This window comes from Typopeltis vanoorti, chromosome 21 (assembly GCF_054136105.1).
Source record: "Typopeltis vanoorti isolate ZY-2024b chromosome 21, IOZ_Tvanoo_1.0, whole genome shotgun sequence".
Classification (NCBI taxonomy): domain Eukaryota; kingdom Metazoa; phylum Arthropoda; class Arachnida; order Uropygi; family Thelyphonidae; genus Typopeltis; species Typopeltis vanoorti.
In genome coordinates, this window is record NC_143569.1 from 10,125,086 (window position 1) to 10,152,974 (window position 27,889).

The 27,889-nt window shown below is 35.2% G+C and overlaps 1 protein-coding gene across 1 annotated transcript in view; it reads right to left on the reverse strand.

Moving 5' to 3' along the window:
- Positions 1-26,486, reverse strand: part of LOC150094613 (diacylglycerol kinase theta-like) — a 570,433-nt gene extending 543,947 nt beyond the window's left edge. The window contains exon 1 of the mRNA XM_090411566.1: positions 26,100-26,486. Coding sequence (XP_090267692.1) covers positions 26,100-26,283 — 184 coding nt within the window. The 5' untranslated portion in view covers positions 26,284-26,486. The remainder of the gene's footprint in view (positions 1-26,099) is intronic.
- Between the last annotated feature and the right edge of the window lie 1,403 nt (positions 26,487-27,889).

The following is a 27,889-nucleotide window of genomic DNA, read 5'->3' on the forward strand; positions in this document are numbered from 1 at the left end:
TTTTGCTTTTCTGGTCTTTCTTTGCTTTCTACAAAGTTTTATAAGCCCAGTAAGTCCTAATTCGAGATTCATACTGCATATGCAAATGCTTCCCATCTCCCTTCGTAACGATTCTTTAAAAAAATCTCTTTATCTTTCTCACCTGAAGAATGCAATTTATTAATAGCTGTTATCAAATATTTCTTAATCACCTCTAAAGCACAAGCGATTCCTCTACTACTGAGATATGGTTATACTGAGTTAGATATATTGAGATCTTGCTATGGTTCTGCATCACAATATTTAATGAAAAAAAAAACCTATTAGAAACCAAGCTGATGGCAACAGCAGCTCATAAGTGTTCAAATAGTATTCCTCTTTTCCATCCATCAATACATACTGAACAATCAATTTCTGACTACTAGTTTACTAGTTTATCCATCTGCGGCAAAATACTAATGCTGTGCTCGTTGCAAGTGTTAATTTTACTTAATAATTTTGGCTTAAAAGAGCAAGTCCAAGCACAGAGCAATACTGGAGAAAAAACGGCAAATCAGGTGAAGGTAACTATGTTTGTTGGTCAATTTATTCATTCTAAGCATGTAAAGTTATGTAAAGTTTTAGACTGAAAACATTTCAAGCTATGTATTATATTGATGGGATTGCACTGATAGAAACTAATGAGATGAGCGATTTAAAAGTAAAAGTGATAGTGAACAGGAATCACTCTGGCAAGTAATGATGAGGAAGTTATTATCCCTCTTCAGTAGGATTAGATAAATCCACATCAGTCAGAATTCAGAGGCTTATGGAAGGCTCAGTATCAGGATAGATCGAACGTTTGAGAATTATGGAAATTGATTGATGGATGAAGAGAGAAAGAGATGTGGCATGATAAAAACGCACAAGTTGCTACTGGGTGTTCTACAGAACTAAATAAAGTGAAGTTTTTTCGATACATGACAGAAGTGGAAAGAAGAGAGGGTCACCACTCTGGAAGTGGAGTGAAGGCATGCGGGGACTAGATTTTTTTTCTCTTAATTATAAAGCTATAAAATGTCATCATTCGACAAATATATTTCAGTGCCAGATTTATGTTTAGTGATGGGATTCAGTACTTGGTCCTCTGTTGTTTAATTGTACATCAGTAATACAGGAAATGACATGTAGAGAAATATTGAATTGATTGCCGATGATGCAAAACTGGAAACAGCAACAGTCAATGAAGGTGATGCAAAAATTCTGAAGGATGACTTAAATGGACTGGCAATATAGGCAATGATAAATTGCTGGTAGAGGATGGGGAGTTGAAGTGTAGAGGGCATATTGCGAAATTGAACAAAACAGCACATCAGATTACTTGATTGTTGAAGAATAAACTGACAAGGGGATAGCGATGTTATTGTTCCTCTTTATAAGACTTTAATAAGGCACATCTGGAAGACCGCATACGGATGAAGTCACCTGGATTCCGTGGGGATGATGAAGTAGTGAAGAGGATCCAGAGGCAAATGACAAGACTGTGGTGGTTCTGAGAACAGAATTAAGGTCTATGGGACTTCAAAACACTAGCTGATATGTGACAAAAGAGGAGACATGACAGAAGTATATAAGTTATTAAAGGGATTTTATAAGAATGACACAAGACTTTTTTCAGTAGGAAAGGAGAGAAGGAAGGTCAGCCCTGGAAACTGTGTAAGAGTATGATTAGCAAGGATGTTTGAACTAAATTTTTTCCTTGGAGGATGATAAATGGGTGGAATGGGTTGCCAGAATTGGCTTGAAATGAGTTTAAGGAGACGTATGATAGGTATTGTGTGAATGATAGCCAGTATATGAGTAATAGGTTTCGTGATAAGTTTTCTGACTCAATGGAGATGCCTGTTTGTTTGTATTTTAAAAAAAAAAAAACATTTTATTACCTTTCATAAATTACATGCATATTCATATTCTATAAAATTTAGGCAACAATATTGTAATTTCTTACACGTGATTTCTTCAGACGCCAATTAATATCCATATAATGTGCAGTTCATGTAGCAGAATAATAACGATCAAAATAATGGTTTGCAATTATAGTTCACAGTTACACATGATAGATAATACGATCACAAGTTGCATTTTAATTTGTTTAAAGTTTTACAAAGGGATATCATACTGACTATTTACATTTAGACAATTCACATATTAAATTTTATGTTTAATACAAACATACAGTACAAAATACATTTCTAGATAAATATACATACTATTACTACTGTTGCGGTAAGGAAGACAACGGGAAATCACCTTGATTCATGATAGTAGCATATAGTTACCCCACCAGCCATGAGGCTGAAGGAAATAGATACTACTACTGTTGTGTTAAGGATGGGGTTTCGGTACAACAGTAATTGTGGGGACTAATAATACAATAATTGTGTGTGTGACTGAGTAGTGTGATATGACCCTTGGGTTTTCAATAATCAACATTTGGGTTTTGCATTATTATGATGATTGAACTGTTATGAAAATATCTCTTTAATTCATTCAGGTTTTGTTGTGCTTTGGAGAGGGAAATGTTAATATCTCTGTGGATGTTAGTACCGCCGCATAATCTGCATACTGATATATCTGGCTCTATATGGGAAGGTTGTGAGTATCGTCTATGTATATGTTAAAAGGGTGGGTGATAATACTGAGCCTTGGTTTGAATGACTGTCCTATGGTTGGCACCTATTTTTGTTACCTGAATTCTGTCTCACAGGTAATTTCTGAACCAGAGTGTAGCTTTCCACAAATTCCAATGGAGTTTAATTTGTCCAGTAATATTTGGTGGACGAAAATTTCAAAAAAAAAATCATCTAACGCTTTTATTCTCTTATAGGGAGTCCAATCTAACTTTTGGAGACCAGGTGGGCAGTTCAATCTCCACTGACAGCCAATTAGAGTTAGCTGGTTCAAGACTATCACTAATTATAAGCGAAATCCGACGGCAAACAAGTGCTTCCATCTCGTGATCTCTAACCCTAACAATATATCTTACTGCCTGCTATAGTATGGGTTCCAGAGTCGATTTTCTCCCGTAAACTCACGGTCGAAGCCTTTCTTCGACCGTGAGTCGAAATTTCTCCCGATCGACTAACTTCGGAACCGGTCGAAGAAAGGCTTAGAAAAAGTTCCTCTAGTCAGCGACTGGATTTGAACTTTAGTCTTTCTTTGGGTTGCAGATGATGCAAACTTCACTACCACCGAGCTAACATGTCTAGGTCGAAAATGTCGAATTTTTTTAATATCTAACAGTATATGGCGTTCCATAATATCTTCTAATAACGTGAGTACTTTTTGTTTTCTCTGGAATTCGTATCGTTTTTGTGAGATTATATTGTATTTTGTGAGTAATATTTGCAGTCTAGTGTGTATCATTTTTTCTAGTGTAGTGTCTAGTGTAGAAAGCGATGGATCTATAGTTCTGTATGTCATTTTTTCCAAATTTGTAGAGAGGTGTGATTAATAGTTTTTAATTTGCTTGAGATAATACACTTATGTAGGATTGCATTGATTCGCTTCCAAAGCACCAGATGTAGTTGGTCGATGTTATGTTTGTCAGTCTGTTGTTGCCTGTTCTTGACTAATTTTCGGGTTTAGTTGGGAGAGAAGAATTTTTCAATTCCATTTTGGAGACAAATGGAAAAAATATACGTTGCTACTGACTGCAGTGAGTATAAGAAGGAGAGGTGGAAGAAGAATTTTTAAAGCTAATAATAATAATAATTATATATATATATATATAATGTTGAAAGTTTTTTATCTTGGTTCTACTATACATTAAAGATACCAAGAAATTATATACAGTACTTAGTTTTAATCCTTTAATCACAAGACAGAAAAACAATGTTTCGTGCGTGAAATACATTCACTTCTGTGCTACTTGTATACAGAGGATAATGACTTCAAATCATTTACTTTAGTATGGGACCTTAATACAGGTCGAAACCGATCTGGATAGTGGCTCTTGCCATTTATGCATAGCATTTTACACATCCAAAAGGGTGAGTGTGTGCTTTGCTTTATGGGATACATACTAAAGCGAGTGATGTGACGTCATTAGCCTCTATTATCAGTGGCGGTTCGTGGCTTGAAATCGTGGAGGTGCTACAACTTTCGAAATATACATACACACTGTAAGTACAGTGTATACGTGTTTGGATAAAATATTAAATTTATGGTAAAAATTAAACAAAAAAATTGTTTATTATCGATAAAATTATACAGTGAGTATAATTCAAAATTACTTAAAAATAAAATCCATTCCTTTAATTGTGATTAAAGGAATGGATTTACAATTTATGGACATTACAATTAAATAATTTAATTGTAATGTCCAAATATTTAAAGACGGTGTAAACACGATAAGTACTACGAGCACTCTACTACTGGCGCAAACTGCATATAAACAACAGTGGAACTGCGCGACGAACAGTGCCGCATTACGCTAATAGCTCGCATCTCACTATGACGTGCATATGCTTGCGCTCGTAGCAATATGACACTATGGTAAATATGGTGCTGCTAGAGTCCTTCGCTCTCCTACGTGCTACAAGATGGATTTTTATTATTTTTCATACAAAATAAGAGAATTGTATAGGATTGTTGATGATAAAATTAAATATTATAAGCAAATATAAATAAGTTAATAAATATATTTATATATCGAGAAAAATTGGGGGGTGCTGCAGTTCTGCAGTGCCTATGCACGAGCAGCCCCTGCCCTATATACAAGTAGCGCAGACGTGAATGTATTTCATGCGCAAAACAATGTTTTGCGCATGACGGCTATTTAGAAGTCCAAAGCCAAACAATAAGATTAAATCATGAGCTATCATATACGAGAGAGATAAACCAAGGAGTCGACAGGGATGTTCCCTCTCAGCAACTCTTTTTAATATCTACTTAAATGAAATAATAATAAAATGGAATAAAAATTTACATCAAGGAATTAAACTTTCTCCTACAGTAAACTTAAACACTCTCCTCTTTGCCGACGACCAAATAATAATTACAAATTCTGAAGATAAACTACAGAAAGCTATTTTAGATCTAAATGAGATAACCAAAGATTATGGTATGATAATATCAACAGAAAAATCAAAAACTATGGCCTTTAAAAGACAAGATCCAGCAAGAACTAAAATAGTGATAGATAACAAGATCTTAGAACAGGTGAATTCATTTAAGTACCTAGGATGTATGATCACATATGAAAATGAAAAAGATATAAACGTAAAAATTGCAAAATATTTAAAAATAACAGGTGTAATTAACTCTATATTTAAACCAAACCTAGTTCAAAAACAAACCAGACTAAAAGTATACAATACATTAGCCCTGCCAGTCTTAATGTATGGAAGCGATATCTGAACAATAAAACAAAAAGACAAACAAAGATTAATAACAGTTGAAATGAAGTTTATGAGAAAAACTGCAAAGTATACCCTATTTGATCACAAAAGAAATGAAGAAATTATGAAAGAATTAAACCAAGAACCAGTAATAGAAAAAAATTTAAAAAAAAAATATAAACATAAATGGATGGAACACGTTCAAAGAATGAAAACAGAAAGATTACCAAAACAAGTCTTAAAATACAAGCCATTAGGAAAAAGAAAACCAGGACATTCTCTTAAACGATTCAACGATGACTTCTAAGGCCGGAACAGGCCATGCTAGGCCTAAATCCTTGATATGCATGATGATGATGATGATGACCACTAATAAACTACGCAACAGATAATGGTAAGTTTTATGCTGAAAGGACGACAAACTCGACAAGTTTGTTTGAGGAAATCGCCCGCGCGTAGCTGCCGTGGTTTGCCGCTAGGAGGCAATAGTAGCAAAGATGTCTGAGTAAACGTGAGAAGTCATTTTGTGTATTAGAATACTCAAGAACCTCGTCCGTTGTGACAGTGCAGTGTCGATTTCGAGCAGAATTTCAGAAGGAACCGCCTGTGTAAAACATTATCAAGAAGTGGTATGAGAAATTCCGCGATGAATGCTGCCTGTGCACCGCTATTCGGCCGCGAAGTCCAGGGCCAAATGAAGAAACTGTGAATCGGGTTAGAGAAGCCTATGCGCGCAGCCCACGGAAGTCCATTACACGTGCAAGTTTAGAAGTTGACGTCTCGCAATCAACAGCGAGATGAATTTTCCGTAAGAGACTAAAAGTTAAACCCTTCAAGCTTCACTTGCATCAGGCTCTCAGCATTAATGACAAAGAAGTGCGTCTTAATTTCTGCAAGGACTTACAGGAGGGTTTGAAGGTGATGGTTTCGCCAAGTCGCTCATCTTTCGTGACGAAGTAACTATTCATGTGTGTGGGAAGGTGAATCGACACAATGTGCTAATCTGGGGAACGAAAATCCCGATGCAGTCATCGAGTATGTGTGAGACACGCCAAAGGTGAATGTCTTTTGCACAATTTCAAAAGGTGAAGGTGTACGGCCCATTTTTCTTGGCAAAGTCCACCGTCACAGGGATGACGTACATGGACATGTTGGAGAACTAGCTGATGCCACAGCTTAATGAAGACATTGATTATTACAGCTGTCAACAAGATGGCTGTCCGGCTCATTACCACACTGAAGTGCGAAGTGCCTCAACGAAAACTTGCCACAACATTAGGTAGGATGCACACATTAAGATGATGATACGTTAATGCCGTGGCCAACCCGGTCACCGGATTTAACCCCATGGACTTTTTCTTGTGGGGATTCATGAAGGACACTTCTTTGTGCCGCCTATTCCTGCTAATCTCATGGAACTTCGCAACGTGATACGGTTGCGAAGTTCAGGAGATTAGGCTTATCTCTACCTGGTGACTTTTTCAGGATACTGGCTTTTTATAGGATAATATTATAAAAGGCATCAGAATAAAAACGCCAGTGGTCAAGGATTTAAACCATCCCATGATAATACACCAATCTTTAAGTCAAAGTATTTATGACCGTTTTATCAGAATTTGCTGTCCCAGGCAAGAAAAGCAAAAACAGAGAAAATTTACTAATTTTGTAGGTCATGGATGAAATGGTATTCTTTAGGAAATCAAAAACTTCAAAGTCTATCAAAAGCAGAAGCCATAGGCTACTATAGTAAAAAAGACTTTTAATCACATAAAAAAGAAGACGGTAACGTATAAAAATGATTATGAAATCATCAACATCAAAATACGCTAGTATGTCTTTGATTCGCTCAGTGCATAGAAGCAACACACTGATCTAGGCAGAGCTGCCATTCTACACATAAAATAAACACAAACAGCATTCGAGAGCATTGCCATGTTATAAGCTTATCTGCATTTCAGAGAAATCAGTCCTCTTCCTCTCCGCCCCCTTCTCCCCCCCCCAAAAAAAGGGCAAAAAAATAAATAATAAATGCTATTTATTATTAGGTGGCGATATCTATTATTAGACTATTTATTAATCAACAGCACCACCAATCTTAAAGATTAAAAATCCTTACATGAACTAGTTAGCCGTCATGTTCAGAATCATACTTAACTGAATATTAATGATGATCGGTGATATAAACATAAATATTGTAAATATAAATCACAACAACACTGTACAATAACCTGACACTGTACAATAACCTATCCATGTATAAGTTAACACCAGCTATAATATCATGCAAAAGAGAAGAAATAGTCGGAAATACTATGACAGATTTTATCATAGATCATATAAACATATGGGCACCATCAAATAGTTATACATCAGCAGTGAAAAATGCAAAACAGAACACCCTTATTTCACGACTCTAAACCTAGATACCAATACAGAATCCTTGTGTTGCTACGCATCTGAGAAGCAATATGTAAAAAATAAAAAAAATAAAAAAAATAAAAAAAAAACCCTGAAAACTCATGATATCACGGATTATGTAGAGACTGATATTTTATGCAAAACGTTAATTACCCCATCGGAGGAAATATATTAAAAAACCATAAAGAAAATCGAAATAAGCACACAAAGAAGCCGAAACCTTTGGGAACACAAAAGATAATCTCAGATATGCATAAGCATAGAAAGGATAATCCGTGGAAACAATTAAAGAAATACTCAAATAACGCAGCTTTAAAAATCAAATATAGGATTACAAGGAATCGCCTTACAACGCGGATAAGCAATGCAAAACAGAAAGTGCTATAGAGACAAATTAACTTCTGCACAAAATTATGTAAACAAATCTGGCATCTCACACGTGATGCTAGATTGTTCAAAAACCACTGTCTCTGAAACTATCGAGTACAGCTTAATGAAAGAAGCCAATCTTCCAAGCAGCTAATAAATTGCTTTAATCAGTATTTTGGACTTCGTCCTGCAACTTCATGGAACGATCCTTCCTCCTACAAAGCGCAATTCCCTACACGGGCCACAAGCAAACTACACATAATTCCCGACCATAAGAGAAACCGAACTGTTCTCTATGGTCTATCGAACTAAGCCAGTAAAAGGTCTAGGACTCGATGGCATCAAACCCAAAGATATTAAACAACATGCAGTTAAACTACGTTCGATTATATTAAAATTAATCCGTAAAACCTTTGACACTGAACGTATATATACCCATCATGTTAAAGACTGCTATAGTTACACACATATATAGGTGTAGAAACATGGGAAAAGAAATTAATTTTCTTTTTTTCCATGTTTGTACATAATCCCAAGTGAGAAGGCAGAAGACTTGTCCACCCCGATACAGACAATAGCTGCTAATATAGGAATTCCGGTGACAGTAAGAGGCATCACTTCGGTTAGCCAAGGGTCTCAACGTAACAAAGATAAACAAAGTGATAACGCTAATCTTTTCGGAACAAAGAAACAATACCGGCTTAATACTAACTGCAATGTCATAAAATAAAATATTAATAGCAAAACACTTCTTATGCAGCCATACTAAAATATTGTTTGATGCCTTTTTCTGGTTGATGTATTTCTGGTTTGATGTATTTCTGGCTGTCCTGCAGGACAGCCAGAAATACATACTCTATAACAAGACCTCGGACAACTAATCATATCATATAAAAATATAATGATCACTAAGGAAAGGCAACTCGAAGCTTCTACATTCATCATGGGAGGTCCCCACTCTCACATGCACAGCTCATCGTACCTCAACTTATATGGACTCACTGTCCCTGCACTCACCACACTCTCAGGCAATGCATACCAATCATCCACCGCTTTCCATGCAAAAAATCTACTTCTCATCCCCTTGTTCAGAACCACCTTATACAGTTTCCGTTCCTCCTCCTCCTGTCTCCATATATTCTATGAAAAATCTCATTTACGCTAATCTGGTAATTACCCCTTACCAACTTATACGTCTTCATCATTCGGCGAACCAAGCTACTAGCCTGGTTGGCCGAGTGGTTAGCGTATCCGCTCTCCAGCCAAAAGGCTGTGGGTTTGAATCCTGCCCTGGGCATGGATGTTTGTGATTGTCTGTGAAAATACTAGTAGCGGTGGTGAGCAGTAGATGGCGTTGGTGTGGATTGAGTGGTGGAGACAGAATTGTAGAGTAGTGCCCTCCCTCCATGAGTCCTTGGACTTTTGAAAATCTGGGGACCAAATCTGTGCATGCACAGTAATCCATATGCGGCCTGATCACAGTCTTTTACAATGGAATCAAAACATCCTTACTTCAACACGTCAGCGTTTTCCGCATCATTCTCATAATCCGTTGTATCGTCTTCACAATTTTAGTAATAATTATACACCCATACTTGCAACATATACAGAGAAATTTCATATCATTCCCAAAATACAGTACGGTTTTCAAAAGAATAAGAGAAAAACATCTCTCTTGGAAGATTTTACAGATATAATTTATGCCGCATTAGATAAAAACAAAACTTTCATGGCAGCTTTATTGACTTAACTAAAACATTCGACGCACTCATACATGAAACCGGATGTGTCAGGATATACCGAAGTAAGGTGGTGGTATACTTTCTTGAAATTAATAGACAGAAGCAGAAGAAAGGTTTCAGAGGACAAGAGTTGAAAGGTGGGTTCTTGATAATTTCAGGTTGAAATTCGAATTCCTTGTGGTGTAATGATGTCTGGAAACGTTCATAATGTCTGTTTGAATTTGTTGATATTGCTGTGTTGCTTTGTTGATTTTCAGCGGTAAACTTTGAAAGATTTCGGCTCCTATTTCTGAGTTAGACGGTCTTCTATAGTTCTTATATCTCTCCAACCCCAGATAGTGAAGACGAAAGGGTGGTCAGTATGGGACTTTAATGTTTCTGTTTGAGAACAGAGGCGCTGTGAGCACTGCTTCCTGGGATTATCCGGTTAGTGTGTTATGAGGCTCTGTGCTTTTCCAGCGTTGTAAGGCATCGTGGTAGAATGGAGACAGTTTGGGAGGTGGCGGCGCATAACCACTTGAAGGATTGTGAATAACGCAAGTCATCTGTGACTTCTTTCAGGATATGTTCGAGAATTGTCGAATAGGTTAAAGTGTCCAAAAGAGAAAAATAACCCTAAAAGGAGGTGATTTTCTTTTCAAGAAGACCAAGCCCTGGCCTCCCTTGTTGAGTGGCCTACAGAGTACTGAGTAGGTTGTCCAGTTAATTTTGTTCTAGAGCAATCATGTTATTGACTTCTGGATTTGATGAAGGAAGTCTTCAGGCGTTGTTAATACTTTGAAGCTGTGCCAAAGCACATTATTAGCCATCTGGCTAATGATTAGTACTCTTTCTCTAAGTGAAGAAGTTGCTCGTATGTTGTGCCATTTACCTAGCACTTGTTTGAAGCGGTTGCGTAACTGGGTCCAGTTGTGTGAATTGTAAGCTTGGATGTTACCGCGGTATTTTTGTCCTTTACCTGACAGTTGCATTTGAATGGAGAGTGCGTTCTAGTTTTCCAATTGCATGGCCACAAGCAAGAACACTTTCAGTATTTAACTTTGCCCCCAGAGGCTTATGAATAAGTGTATGAACTGTGTGGATTGCTTTCATTTCTTCATCCTTGCGTATGATGATTGTAACATCATTTTCGTATGCTGATAGGCTGATCTTCATGTGTTGTATGGTACTGTAATCACGATGATGAATATTTTACTCAAGAAAGGTTCAATGGCTAGTGTGTATAGTTGTCCAGAGAGTGGACATCATTGCATGGTTCCTTAAGAGTACGGCAATGTGCGGATGACCCGATTATTTATTTTTAGACATAGACATGCTTCTCTGTATAGTAGTTTGACTGTTTGGATGATGAGACCGTATTCAAATGTCTCAGTACTTCGAAAGGTATTCATGCTCTACCTCTACTCTGTCAAAAGCCTTTTCCTGGTCAAGATTGATTTGAGCTAAGTTTTCGTTTTGGCTGCTTGCGATGTATATGATATCCCTGATTAAATGTAGGTTATCATGTATTGATTTTCCTGATTAAATGTAGGTTATCATGTATTGATCTTCATGATTAAATGAAGGTTATCATGTATTGATCGTCCTGATTAAATGAAGGTTATCATGTATTGATCTTCCTGGCACTGAATAGGTCTATTGATATTGGCCAATAACATCAGGTAGTGTGGGCTTCAGACGGTTTGCGATTGCTTTGGAAATTATTTTGCAGTCTGTGTTAATTAGTGATATAGAGTGCCAGTTTCTAAGATCTATGTAGCCCCCTTCTTCTTTGGAATGAAACGCGCAACTAGTTTGTGACGGATTGTGGAAGCCCATTTAGGTACATCTTGCAGCAATTTAAGGAGGAATTGTCCCAGGTAATCCCAGAATGCCTGGCAGAACTCAGAAGTAAGCCGGTCCAGGCCAGGTCAAGGGATTTTTTCTTTACCAGAGATTTACATGCTGTTTTCCAAGGTGATGGGTTTCTCCAGGTTGTTTCGTAGTGCAGAAGAGTTTTGTTGTTCTTCTCAGCCTTTCATGGATAGCATCAGTAGAGATTCCTATGGATGTATATATTGTTTTGTAGTATTTCAATATTTCGGATGTACTTTTATTTGGGTCTTCTGTAATGTTGCCGTCCTGATTCCAATGGCTGTGATGCAAGCTGCTGTCTGGAATTTCTTTTCTACAAGTTTATGTTTGTGTACCATGATCTAAGGATGAAACCTTTGGATGAATAATTTTTGAAGATGAACTGTTCGAGGTGTGCTTGGAGAACTGATTGTCTTGTGAACTTTCTTCAGTGAGGACCTGAAGCAGTTGTTCAAGTTGTCTAATGCTGATGTTCCTCTATTGATGACAATAGATTTGTGTATGCGCTTTCAGTTGAGATTTCAGGTTAGGCCACCATATTTTCGTGGGTTCTATTGCATTTTTTTTATTTAGTAAGGTTGGACAACAAGGCCTGGAGATTCTGTCCATATTCTTAGCCTTGCATGAGGGTATTGTTAAAGATTCAATAGGTGCCTCCTGGTTTGGATGCCTTGTAGGGTAATGACAGTTCCAGTTTAATGATGCAGTGGTCTGAGATGTAGGACGGGATATGAGATATATTTCTTATCATAGGCATAGTGTGTTTAGAAGTAGAACCTGTCTAGTTGAGCCCGGTAGAGAAGCCTATTAGATGATGTAATAGATGATCTCCAAGTGTAGGAATTTTCTGGATATTGGTGCCAGAAGGCATCAACAAGTTCACTATTGTTCACCATTTCCTGTAGAGGCTGGTTAAAGAGGTGCGATGCTCAATGCAGTTTGAGCTGTCCATTTTGGGGTCAAAGATGCAGTTGAAGTCTCCAGTAATGATGACGTGTCTTGATTAATTTTTGAGGATGAACATTAATGAAGTACAAGACAAGTCCAAGTACTTCAGCGATCTGTTGTCATTAATCAATCTACCTGCTCTTTTCTGCGCGGAATTGATTGCAGATGTCAGAAAAATATTCAAAGGTATTTGTTGTTAAACTTTGGTTAAATCATGCATAAAGGGAATGAAAAAATAATGGCAAAGAGAGGAAACTGAGAGAGAGAGGGGGGGGGGAAGGAGACTGTCTCCCGTTAATCGGAACACAATAAAGAAAGACAACCACCAACCGTTGCACTAAGTAGCAAAAGTCAGAAATTATATACGTGTATATATTCTCATATTCTGTTTGTGAAAATTCTTCCACCATGTTTGATGTATAAAACAGCTTCCGAGTTATAATTTTTACTCTTAATTTTGCCCATGCACAGCAGTACAAAATGTTATGAATTGCAAGAAATCTGAAAATATGCTTAAAAACAGAAATATGTCGTGAACAGACAACTGTGTTTTATTTTATGTGAATATCAAGATGTTACGAGTACACTTTTCATTATCTAGTCTTCTAATAAATAGAAGATAACATATTCTGCTTATATGCGTAGCAACTCGACAAATTGAAAGGTGAAGATCAAACTATTATTCTGAGAACTTCCAACAAACGAAGCAAACTAAACTAAAGAAATGAGTTATACACTTGCAGGTAGTTTGTTTTGTGCGATGTCAATTCGGACAATTTATTGAATTTTACATTAATAAGAACAATTAATTAATAACAACGATAATAACAATAATACAAGTACAGTAGTCGGTATTATAAATACGAGATAGTGAAGTTATCTGCCATTCTCGAACCCGAAGTCTTAAAATCATGAGCAGCCATGAATTTACGCAGCTACCAGTGACAAGTAAGACTGCCACTTCCAATTTCTAAAGCTTAGCTTAGACTAGACAGTTCCACTCACTCCTTTGTTGAAATAAAAACGGGCATTATGAATTTATCTGCATAAAAGTCTTCTACTTCTCCTCCTCAAGGATTAGGCATTTTCATGTTCCGACTTCACTAATCTATCCTCCGTCTTGCAGCTGGTTTTCCCCTCTCTCTCTCTTTCTCTCTCTCCCCCCTCTCCCCTTGGTCTATATTTATTCGCTTCTGTTGGCAGCCGATATTTTTCCATTTCTCTCTATATTCCTTGATCTTTTCATTTACGTTGTAAATATCTTCCTCTCTTCTGATCTCGTCGTTTCTTATTATGATCCACTTTTGTGCATCCTGTAACAGCTCTTAAATATCTCATTTCTGCTGCTTGTATTTTACTTTCATCTTCCTTTTTAACAGTCCATATTAAATATGATACATTATACTGGATTTATTGGACCATGGTTAAGATAAAACATATCTACATAATCCTTCAACTCGCCAGAACTGAATTATAGTGCCAACTATAGAACGTTCCTAAATATCAACAAGTGATATCATGCACGCTCTATGCATGTATTGTACGCGCTCTGTTTAATATAATTGGAATCGGTTGATTATAGTTTGTAACAGTTTTTTACTTTTTAGTGCCTTACATCAGTTATGTACCCTGAAGATGCTAACAGCCTTAGTTGGTGAAACTAGTTGGTATAACATAGTTGTTTATTATATGCACTTGATCAATATAATCCCATTAAAAGTCTTTCCAGAGCTTTTTGGTCAAGAAAATTAAACGCTTTTTAACATATATACTGCATTAATTGTGCAAAACAATTTTCCCAAGCATCGATATTTTAGTATCAAAAATGAACTCAACGTACACACTTCCAATCCATATACAAATAATAACATCAGAGAAACGGTATTATCCTCTGGATGAGAATATATTCGCACCTGGATCAACAGTTGAAGTGCAAATTCACTTCGACTGTTCGTTAGATTACACAACGACAACAACTTGGAAATTTGTCTAATATCTGTCAAACATTTGTCTAATATCTGTCAAACATTTGTCTAATATGGGTTCAATGGAAGTACTGATTTTAGGGAATATAAACAAAAGATGTTTGAGTTGTTGAGTTGTTTTCTGATGCGACTCATTCATTGCATTCTTTGTTCCGATTTAAATGTATTCTTCGACACAACCAGCCTGTGTAGCTGGTTGTGTCGAAGTGGCGTTTAGGAAGTGGCGTTTGCACTCTACGACGCTTGTTCGCCTGAAGGAAGGCCTAGGTTCAAATCCAGTCGCAGACTAGAGGAACATTTTCTAAGCTTTTCTTCGACCGGTTTTTGCATTAGTCGATCTCTGGTATAGTCAAGCGGTTTTTTTTCTCCGGGAAACTCGGTTTTTCGTCCCTTAAACTCAAAAAAATGACCGTATAACCCACACTATCTCAGACAATAAATATATAGTGTTATGGACTACGAGATGGCGGCACTTGTCAGCCGCCTCTCTTCATCGGATGCCGGATATTATTAGTGATAGTCTTGGACAAACTATCTCTAATTGGCCTCTGGTGGAAACTGAACTTCCTCCATCAGTCTACAAAAAGTTAGACTGGGATAAAACGGCCTCGTCCACTCTCTGTAAGGGAATCAATGGCGTTATCTTCGAAACCACAATTGTCTTCATCACAATAACATAAAAAAAAATAAATCAGTAAAATCTAGCATCTTCCTGGATGAAATGTTATAGGATCAGAATTCGATTCAGGAAGAAGTAATCTCAGAGTTACGGAGATGAATCACTTCATACTGAAGTGATTCATTTGGTATTTGTTTCCTAATCTTCTGTTAAGATCTTCAACAAGGACACCAACTTTTCCATTTTCCGTGTCAGTTGGCTTCTCTAATGACGAAACCTAAATTTTATGACCATACTTGTGAATAATTATGATTGTACCATCGAAATCATCCATAAAATAATTTTAATTTTGGCTGATGTCAAAGCATGAAAAGCTGTAATATAAGGATCCTCTGCCCAAGCATCCTGAGGAGCTCGACCTATCGATATGAATTGCAAAGAAAAATTTTTGCAGATGCACCCCTTCACTTCCATCTGGACTACTGTTCTCCACTCTACTGCTGGAATCGGTTTCAATATTTATGTGTGTTTACATTGTTACATTCCGATGATTTCTCATCTGTTTGTCTTGAAGTAAAAATCTGATACTGACAACTTATATTTGGCCTGAATTCAGCTTGTTCTTCTTCTCCAAGTTTCCCTTCCACAATTTTTCTTACTATCATCTCATGCACATTTGAGAAGAAACTAAGAAGAAATTAACTTTGCTAATTTTCTAGTCTCTTGTTTAGTGTAAGTTTTCCAAATTTTCCGAAAACATTTTTGTATGTCTGGTATTCGTTTCCTACTCTTCTGTTAAGCTCTTCAACAAGGACCAACTTTTCCATTTTCTGTCTCTGTTTCCTTCTCTAATGACGAAAAATCCTCCCATTCGCTTAGTAGAACATTCTGTGATCCCATAGGTACACGTAAGTCTCGAAGAAGATTCCATTCTGCCAGTTCCACTTCTTTTCCGTTGATGCCTGTTATGCTGATGTGACAATCTTGAATTTTTCTGATGGTAATTTAGAACATGCGAAATTTGCTTCGTAGCTGACTTTTTTACCCTGGTTTCCCTGACGAAAACATTGGGGTCTTTGTTTAACCGAGCATTGTTCCAACCGGTATGAAATTCAATCATGTTATACCATCATTTTATTTTGGCCCAAGCCAGTAAGAATACAATTTGGTCGGATAAATTCCAAATTCAGCAAATCCTTGTTCGTTAAGTATCCATCAACATACCTACTAAGGGGGTGCACCACGCGAAGATGAGCAACGGACATTAAGTTAAAAGCCCAGTAAGTTGTCCACATTCTTTAAAAGGTTATGTGGAGGTCTCTTTCCAGTTATCTAGCTTTCATCCATAAACGACTACGTCCAACAGATCTTGAAAGCAATAACAATTTCGAAAATATTCCAATTTTTTTTTTTTTTAATCATTTAAAATATTATCGAAAGAAATGTCCTTCCTAAGAATATGTAATACGATCAAGATTTCTTCTTTAATTATTGCATCATTTATTCTTGGGAGCGTGCTCTTTAAATGCCGGAAACTGTTATCATTCTTATTAAAGAACTTTTTCATTACGCCTGATTTAATGTAGAGCAACGACAAGAAATCTTTTTACGCTTCACAAAGGGAATATGAAATCATCTCGCCTGGTACTAAATTCTATCGAACTGGCATTTTTTTAAAAAAAAATCTTCATAATACCATTTTTAACTGCACAGAAGTACTATGATCAAAAGACCTCTGCAAATCTCCCGCCTGTATTCGATATAGGTAATGTATTTAAAAAGAAGAAGAAGAAGAAGTAAAACCACGATGTCATAAGATTAATTAATTAAGTGCTTTCATTAATTTGTTAATATTTGTAAAATATGAAGTTTCCAGCTACATTCAGCAAAGTTAATAATTTTGCTGAAGCTTTAGAAATGAGAGAATCTTCGCATCATTTTCGAGAAGGTTGCATTCTGGTAGTCTAGATAATTCAACTGTTATTTTTGCTAAAATTCAAATCTCTACAGATTCAATACAACTTGAGTGATTAAATAGGGTGATCGTATAACCGATAACCGACAGCTGAAAATTTAGTTCCGATTCCAAAGGAACATGACGCTGCATTTTTAGTGTATCGATACTTGACTTATGTACCTAAAATCTTTGGTTGCTCTACCAATCATTCGCAAGGTCTCTAGATTACCTTCATTCTAGTGGGGAATGGTTGACGAAAGTCTACCCTTAATCCCCCTTTACAGTACTATGTAAAGTATCCGATATGAATGACAGAGAAAACGTTTTGCAGAAGCACCCCTTCGCTTCGATATGTAAGGAGTCCAGATTCGATCTTAATCTCCAGATTCGAAGTTCATACGTTTTCTTAATTACAGTCAATGATTGTTTCGCAGATTTTAAGACCAACTTCACACACACACACACACACACACACACACACACACACACACACACACACACACACACACACACACACACAAATTGATCTGTTTGGGAGTGCCTCACAAACAAGTCAGTTTGCTGTGGGATTTAGATCCACATATTGCGGTGTGGAAAGCAGAGACACTGTTATTCCGCCAGCCATGTCAACTGCCACATTAGATCAGCAATCAAAATGACACGGTCTTTCTTTTACGCAAGAAGCAAACTATATTAAAATGCGCTCTTACAAAGTCACTTTAAACTCACAACATTGGTTAACAGATGATAAATATTAGTATCATATGATGTAATCCTTCCATACCCTTTACTGTGTCAACGTATGATACTAAATAAATGCGGCTGACTTCTACAGAACAAAAGGCATGTACTTAAGCAATACTGAGTGATGGAACAATATGGATGTTATTTTGATATTCAGATACGCACAATTACGTTAATCGCAAAATCGCTGCGTTTTTCCCTAAAGGCATACTTCAATGTTGTATAGTGTAATCTGGGAACTCTGCTCTAGACCAAAAATGGAAACTTCTCTACTTCGGTTGTTCCAAAGGGATACTCACAAACAACCAGGCCATAATGGGATTTGGATCCACAGACTGTGGAGTGGAATACAAAGACACTATCATTCGGCCAGCCATGTCAATATCGCGAATATGCTGACACGTAATGAATCATAATAATAATAATTAATAGTAGTAGTAGTAATAATAATAATAATAATAATAATATTATTATTATTATTATTACTACTACTTTTTCTTAATTACAGTCAATGATTGTTTCGCAGATTTTAAGACTAACTTACACACACAGAGACATTATTAATAATAATAATAATACTCTCTCTATCTCTCTCTCCAACGTGCAACAAGACCTCAACGAACTAATGACCTACTTTCAGATTCAAGACAATCCATTACAGATGTCTTAAATTTACACTGGTCTTCAGTGAGGTGAGAATAATCTAGTACACGACAATGCTCTCTATGCACAGTCTTGTCTTGTTTCTCACAATAAAAAATAAAAAATAAAATAGAAATATTTTTCACTCCTTACTTTGATCCTACTCAGCTCTCCAGTCAAGATCACATTCCTCTTCATGGACTGACTACACCTCTAGAAGTTTATGGCTAGAGTTGCAAGTTATCCTTCCGTTCAAATCACTACTTCTCACTTGTAAATTCCTAAAATAGTAAAAATTCTAAATCCGTCCTACCTTAGAATATTGTTCTTACATTTGGAATGATGCACCAATAACCTCCCAAGGTGTGATGCTATTTCCTCCTCATATTTCATTCTATCCCCCTCTGTTCACTGGAAGAACTTTTCCTTGACTGTTTCTATCAAGGCCAACTGTTCAAAAAACACGTCAACTGATTCCGTTTATTTATTTATTTATTTATTTATTTATTTTAATACTTCCTAATCATTTACAAGTGAAATAGGGGGGAAAAATCTCCTCACGTGTGGATACAATAAAAAAGGAATTCTGAAACAATTCAGTTATAATAAGCACCATTAAAGTACAAATGTTAATTATAGCGAACCTATCCCTCTTGAACCAAGAGTAGTATACAAAAACACATTCCACTGAATTAACGGAAAAACAACAAAAATAGTCATTTTCCAGAAACCACGCCCAAAACACACGCTATATATCGTGGCTTTTCGTAGACTGCTAAACAAAACAGTACTGAATAAAAATATTTACAGAAGCCTTCCTCCTTCGTCTTTGTTTTTGCGCAAACGTTTAAGGGGAAAAGTGTCAAAAAAAAAAAAACGGATAAATGTATAATTTAGACAAAAACAGCAACGCAAATACTGGTATTATATCTGCATCACTGTTTTTCTAAATAACATATATATTTCAAAATGCAATTTAGAACGTACAGTATATATATATTCAAAACAATAAATATTGGCGATATTAAGATGCTTAACGACTGGTACTTGACAAAAAGAAAACACAACACATTACTGCAACGTTTCACTGGACAGGACTAATTTGCTGATCCTAAGAGAGCGATTTAAATCACTTGCTCCAGAAAACATTCACTAGAATAGTGAAAATATATTTTCATCTTCATATAATTGGTACTTATTACTATCTGATTTTAACAAAAATTGCAATTATTCGAATTTTCTACGAAGTCTTCTTCATATCATAGATATCATAGGCCAAGCGACCTGTTCTGGTTATGTCATCACTTTCTTGGTCTTTCAATCCTTCTTTTTCCATTTATTTTTATATCCATATAGTATTTTTAGCAGTATGCTATTGTCTATTCGATTTAAATGTTCTATTTTGTCCATATATCGTATAGTAGTATATTTACTTATATAGATAGCAGTTAATTGAATTTATATTCAGGGATTGTAAAATTTTTTTAATTGTTTTATAATAACACTTTGGTATACCCAGCTGCTTTGTTTTTTCCAGAAAAAATTCATTTCTTTCAAACAAAATTTCATTTTGTTTGAAAGAAATGAAGCCTTTTTTCACAGCCTTTTTTCAGCTGGTCCCCGAATTCCCAAATTATTGACTGTGCTTGCTGGACGAGCGGTTAGCTTATCCGCTCTCCAACTAATATGCTCGTGGCGAGATTCGAGCTACAAAAAATATACAGTGCTCGAATCTTGCAATGGGCATGAATGTTTCTGACTACATTTAAATAAAAGATGAATTCCATAGCCCGATAAAAATCCACTTCCCCTTTTATTGGCGGCTTGAAGTGGTTTTAAAAAGTCTCCTGTTTGGTCTCTAGAACAGGGTTTCGAGAATTATGTAAAAAAGAAATGAAATACAAAATATATAAAATTAATAAATAAAGGGGTGAGAAAATCCTTAGTCCGCTCATGGCACTAATGCATTATATGTTTACAACCTTTCATCGGTGGAAATCACGTAAAAAATAAAATAAATAAATAACATTATGAAGTTAACAGGCGCTCTGCACTTGCTCACACGCCTAAGAAGGAAATACTAATAAATTTCACGTAAATTTTGCAAAGTATAATGCTAATTATACATTACCACGGGTTTTTAAAATCGCGTTAAATTACTTACTTATTTTCCACAGCGGTTTATCAATATAAGGCTGGAACTATTAAATGGTCACAGGATGACAAACCTGGTTATTAGATCACAAATATAAGACTCAGATATTAATTAAAGAACATATAAAGCCATTTTATTTGAACAATTATACATTGAAGTGTGTCTGTTACAACACCGTTTCTGGTTTCATGATTCCATAGCGTTAGGCTGCCATGAAAAAGACGCTGTTTTAGGTTCGACTGTAGTCGCCGATTAAAACTTTTCACAGCCTTTTTTCAGCTGGTTCCCGAGTTATTCGATCTTTATAGCAAGTAAGTATCGTTTTTATCCCGGGAATTCGGGGTTGTAACCAAACTCGGAAAAATTCAACAACAGAATTCACACTGTTTAAGACAATAATAACAATTAGGATTTCGGAATACATGATGATGGTAGGTATAATGTTCGCTCAATTATCAGTTATGACTAAGCGTGGAAACAGAGTGCTTAACAATTTCCAAAAAAAAAAAAAAAAAGAGTTAGAGAATTTATGTTATTTATAATGCTAAAGCAGCGCTGTTTGTAACTAATGCTTACTGTAAGTAGTACTGTTGGGTTATTTTTAATAACGGTCGCAACAGCTAAAACTATGACGACCGCTATTATGTCTGCTAATTGCACATATATGTTTTGTTTTGTTTTAAGTTGTGTGGAGTAGTGTGCCCTCACACGATGATTCCTTGAACTCCTTGGAGGTGTCACGTAAAATAATAATAATAATAATATTAATATAATTTTATAGGATGATTAAGATCAATAAATAAACCGATATTCGTAAATAAAATAAGTTTGGATGATAGCTTTTCTCAGAGTGAATTTTTTGTCTTCTTCTAAGAGCTTTTTAAAAGAAGAATACAGTTGCGCAGACATGTGTACGTTTTGGGTTACCTGACTTGCAGTTGACAACCAACCACATCCATAGTATAATTTATAATATATATTGTCAACTTTCTCATTCGCAACCGCATGTGGCGTTATATTACAAACAAGAATCTCGTTCATCTATAGAAATCAAGGAGAGTGAATATTCATAAGTTCGTTAGAATACACAGAAATCGGCGCTCGTCAATTTTGTGAAAAAAATAAAAATCCCACAAAGTTAAGGCTCCCTTCACAAGTGTAGCGGATGACTACTGACATTGGACTGCGAAAGCACAATCTTTTCTCCAAAGAAGTTTCTTTCTCCTTTATATTAAGGTTGTTCAGAATTACGGCCGAAGCAGCTAATATATATATATATATATATATATATATATATATATATATATATATATATATATTACAAATGTTTTTCGCGTCAGACGAGATTCGAACCTGGATCTTTCAAATAAAGATATATCGTCGATACAGACTGAACTATGGAAGAGATTTCCTTAATGTTGTGTCACTAATTAAACTTTGCTTATTGAGGCTTCAGATAGTATGAAAAAAAAAAAAAACGTTTGGTCTTCAGTGGAAGATTCTAGCTTATTAAACCTTGAGCTATGCCTGTTATCAATGGAGAATGGATGTTAACCATAAAAAATAACAAACAATATTGCTTACAAGTCTTATTAACTAAAAATCTGCACATTAATGGAATGCAATTTTGTGACTTTGCTGTCGCTTTGCATAGATTCATATGAGTAATTTTGGTGCGTTTTTTTTTTTTTTTAGATCTGTCGCTCCTTTTGCGAGAAGTTTCTTTTTTTAAACAAAAAAAAATTCAATAATGGATATGGAAAAACCATCTTACATTTAAATGAACAATGCGAAGGCAGCGGAAGTATTCTATACTCGACGACTTAAAGCAGGAAAATAAAATTACAATAACTATTTCAAATGATTCAGAAGAGTTTATTAGTAGGTTGAATTGGAGGTGGGTTCTCCTGACAACATTCCCTAAAAAATAATAATAAAATAAAAGAAACAAAATTAAATGTGACAATTGTAAATTTTCTTACTGAGCATTCAAGGAAATATTTGTCAGTATATTTGAGAAGAGGACAAGAAAAATTGTCCTGTTCAGTTATTTTAAATTTTGGTTCCCCCCTTTTTATAGATACGTGTTTTGAATAGCTGGAACTAAACGAAACGTTTTATTATGTTGTTAGGAATTACGGAGCAACGGTATTTACGATGTTCAAAAAATAATCTGTGCTTTTTTTTTATTATTATTTTATTTTATTTTTTTTTATTACAGTGTGATAAGTTCAAAGCTTCTAGAGTTGCTTTTCCCCATTTGGTTGAAACTGTTCTCTATTATATTTGATGAGCCCAGTACAGTACTTTATTGAAAACATCGCTTATTGTTCATCTCCTAGGACTGTCTGTATGGACAGATCTGTTAGACCAAAAGATTTTTTTTTTTTAAATGTTATTTTAGTCAATTAAAAAGAAAATAAAAATACAGAAATAATGCAGATAACTTTCCAACTCTTTAGGAAATATGAAACTATTATGATTTTTTTGTTATTTTGATATATAATATTAATGTTTTTGTAATTTAAATTTTATATAATCAGGTAAAACTGATTTATTTTAATAACTTTAAATATAAGCCTATCAGTATGAAATTGGTCGTATGCTTTATTCTGGATTAGTATAACATGTCGCAGTCCTACCATTTCGAAACACCATAGTTTATCGTTTATAAATATATTGACCCCACAGTATCATTAATGAAATTAAATGTTATTATTATTTGTTAATTAAGCTTTTTAGATATAATGACTAGAATTATATCATAACTATAATCGCATGTGTAAACTGCATGTTTCCTGAGCTGCTTGCCTAGCTCTGGGATTAAAAATCCAAGTTTCCGGGGAAGGGTGGGGGTGTGGGGGAGAACCCTGCCAACTGCAGATGAGACAGACTAATTCGGACCTAGTTCTTTCCACTCGAAGAGCTTCGTTGAAACCAACTGAGCTACGGAGACTCTCAATGATTTAGTTTAGTTTTGAAAATTAATAGTGTTATTTAGTTTTAACAGATTACTTGACCATAATTAGTTAAGTTAGTAATAAATCTGTAATTAAATAGAAAGTCAGAGAACCGTGTGTATCACCAGCAAGTAATGCTGACATTTTATAATCCTGTATAGTATGCTGATATTACATAATTTAAAAAAAAGGACTTGTGTTAACCTCAGCGACGATAAGCATACGGACGATTTGCCAAGTTGAGTAACATAAAATAAATTAACCTCAATTCACAAACAAATTCGAAAAGTGAAATAAAATACATGTGAAAAAATATTCTTCCAGAAATACAACTCTTTCTCTCTCTTTCTCTCTCTCTCTCTCTCTCTCTCTCTCTCTCTCACACACACACACTCCTACGAATGCGCACAAAACAGGATTTCCAAATTGATGGAATCGATATGACGCTACAACCGCTATCGTGTGAAAATTTTGCGAAGCTGCACAAAATCGATTATCGATGCTCGTTACTAGGCTTAAATCAATATCACCATTTCTCTGCAGTCTCCTTTTCTTAAACTACTGTTGAAAAGGAACGAATCTTCTAAAGCAAACCTCATGTGAGGTAACTGGATCAACTAAAACACTGCCGCTGAAAAACGGTGGATTATTTATATGTTTTACAGAACGAGGCGATAATAAACACGCTGCATTTTTCTCTGCAGCGCGAGCGAGCAAGTGAGAGGGAGATTAGATCATGTGTTATTGATGAAACTCAATGTATACGTATGTGAAGATGCATTATATCTGCAGTTGTCGAAAATTATTATTATGAAAATTAAGAAATGATAAGGGGTTACTCAGTGATATAACCGGATGTCTGACTACACGTTAGTCACATTAAATAAATAAATATTTATACGCATCCGTTCACGTAATGGTGTTATGTTACATATAGTTCAATATGTAATTATCACACATTCATTGACATACTTAAAAGTAAAATAAAATACTAAGGTTGGATTTACAACGATGATGCTATACTGAGACGCAGTGTTGTTTATTGATTGTTCAGTAGCGTTCATCGATCAGCAAAAGTGTTTATGTAGCGTTACAATCATTCATCTGCCGTTTCGAAAATAAATAAATAAATAAATGTTGTTATAGCATATATATTTTAGAAAAAAAAATGCTAATAAAAGTAGCGGGCCCTTCCACGATGAGTCCTTGAACTCTTTGGAGGTAACCCGTAATAATAATAATAATACTGTTAATAATATTATGTTCATGTATGTCTGATTTTCCACACGACATGTGTTTCAAAAATAACGTACAAAAATAGGCCTTATGTTATTATTTCTTTAATATTCCGACGAAGGGATCTATATTTCTAATAACCATAATTAATATATTGTGATTTTTATGTGGAAAGTATAATATCATATTTTGTATTTCATCTATTTGAATGGGTCGACTAATTTGTGTTTTCTGTTCACATCAAAAGATAAAATAGTGCCATTGGATTTCTAAAACTTTCCACGCTTACGAATATTCGTATTTTGAACTAAATGCAGCATAACATCATTACGTAAACGGATCCCATGTAACTATTTAATGTATCAAATTATCAAATGCGATTAAAGAGTATTTTAGATTTGATTTTACCGGGTTATATCGCATACGAACCCTTACTCTTTCTTTGAAATTCTAATACAAAATATGAATATTCGTAAGCGTGGAAAGCTTTAGAAATCCAATGGCACTATTTTATCTTTTGATGTGAACAGAAAAGACAAATTAGTCGACCCATTCAAATAGATGAAATACAAAACATGATATACTTTCCACATAAAAATCACAATATATTAATTATGGTTATCAGAAATATAGATCCATTTGTCGGAATATTAAAGAAATAATAACATAAGGCCTATTTTTGTACGTTATTTTTGAAACAGCACATGTCGTGTGGAAAAATCGATCTTTTGGCTATCACTGTAGTGATTTATATGGGTCATATGACTCACGGAAGCTATCTAAAATGTAGGTTAATAGCAGTCAAAACGTGGACAGCAAAATTTACATTCTGCATATTAATGAAAATGATGTACAAATGCCCAAGTATTAATAGTTTGAAATGGTGACGAATAATAATAATAATAGAAATGAAGAACTACGTAATTATCATGTAATCAAGCAAAGTATATATATATATATATATATATATTAAACATAGCCAATAATATATATATATATTATTGGCTATGTTTAAAACAATGTTGGGCAGAACGCATACTGAATTGGGCTGAAAAAAAGACCGCAAAATATATTTTCTGCAAGCAAATGAAAACCAGGCATCCGCCTTACCTTCACATATGTAACCTTGTCCAATTAATCCCCACAACATGTCAGTACAGTGATGACAATATGTAGGCTTGTGGAAGGTCTTTTTTGAAAAGAAGTGTCCATGTTCGTACTCCATTGGCACTTCTGTAGTGGGACTTGATTTTTCATATGGCCTCCCAAAATTAGGCCTAGCTCCCGAAGCCATATTGTTCAGTTTGCGAAGGACAGTCGCCACTGCGGTGAAAGTCACCGGTCCCTTCGCACACTACTCGAGATGCGGACAACGTAACGCACACGAATAGTCGCATCAAACATCGATATACAGATATTCATAAACTAACAAGGAACATTATTCCCGTGTTATTTGTTCGAAATTATATCCCCCTCGAACTGAGGAAGAGTTGCGATACTGACGTCTGCCAGCCATGCTGAGTGAAGGACTGTGACAATTCAATATAAAGATCCGCGAAGCGCTATTCTCTCTCTTGTGCAGCGCCTGTGCGTTTCCGCAGAGATGTTTTAGTGAATACTTTTTTTTTTTTTAAGATATAAGAAGCGGCATCTTCAGGAAGAAGATGGAATACACATTAAACGTTTCAAGTATTCCTAAATGTCGTTTTGCTCTTACATCTTGAAGAGATCATAATGAAAACAACAAAAAGAGAAATCTTTCCTACTGAAACGGCATTACACTGATAATACGGTTTCAGTTATTCTTTCTTTTTGTGTCTGTGTATTTGTTTTGCAAGTTTAAAATTCGAAAAGTTTGTTTGTTTCGAAAGTTTAAAATGCACCTGAAGTGATTTCTGAGTGGAGAATTCTTAAATAAACATACGAAATGCGTCATTTTAGAATAGGATTATTGGATTCATAACTTGCGTCGTAGGCCATATTAACTACTGAAATAAAGAACAGCTGTAAATAATTAATAATAATTTAAAACAATTTTTTCTTTGTGAGCCAAAAATAAATTATTATAATTATTATTGTTGTTGTTGCGAATAATTGCTGTAAAATTATCAACACTAAATTCAATCCAAAAACTCAAGAATATTATTTTATTTTATTCATTTATTCCTTTTTTATTGATGACGAGTCAATACAGAGTTGAAAAGCAACTTCTGGATTCTTTTGTGAACGATTATCAGATACGCTTCAAATACAATACTTCATTAGCGTGCAGAATAGCAAATTCCGAAATGCAATGCTTCCAGAATGCCGTAAAATGCTTCCTTATGTCTTCTTGCCTTTCAGCAGCATTTTTAATTTTCCTTAACAGATTAAAAAAATGCCGCTGAAAGTCAAGACATGAGGAAGCATTTTAAAATACACTTCTTTCATGCTCATGTTTTTTTTTTTTGTTTTTTGTTTTTTTGCCAAAGTAGATGTACGCCAAGAATAAGATGTTAATAAGTTCAAAATCGGATATAAGCATCTACAATGGAAGCTCTTGTATTTGATTGTTCAGGTACAGAAAATCAAACGCTTTTTTTGGTCAAACTCAAGCCTGCCTGTTCAAAAATAAAATAAAAACAAAAATAAAACAAAAATAAAATGGAGGGTACGTTCAAAACCAGTAATTTTGAACGTACCCTCCATTCTGTTGTATGCTAGCTGTAAAGAAGGAAAGTTTTATGAAGTTATGCAGAGAATATTGCTGTCGTTTTGTATACTTTTTCCATACATTGCTAGCGAGTAAAATTATTACAATATTTAATACATCACGCTGATGCTCGGTTCGAATAATTTACGCTTTCATACTGTAGTGGTTGAAGCAGGGCAGAATTTACGGTTGGTTTGTCTCCTAAGCT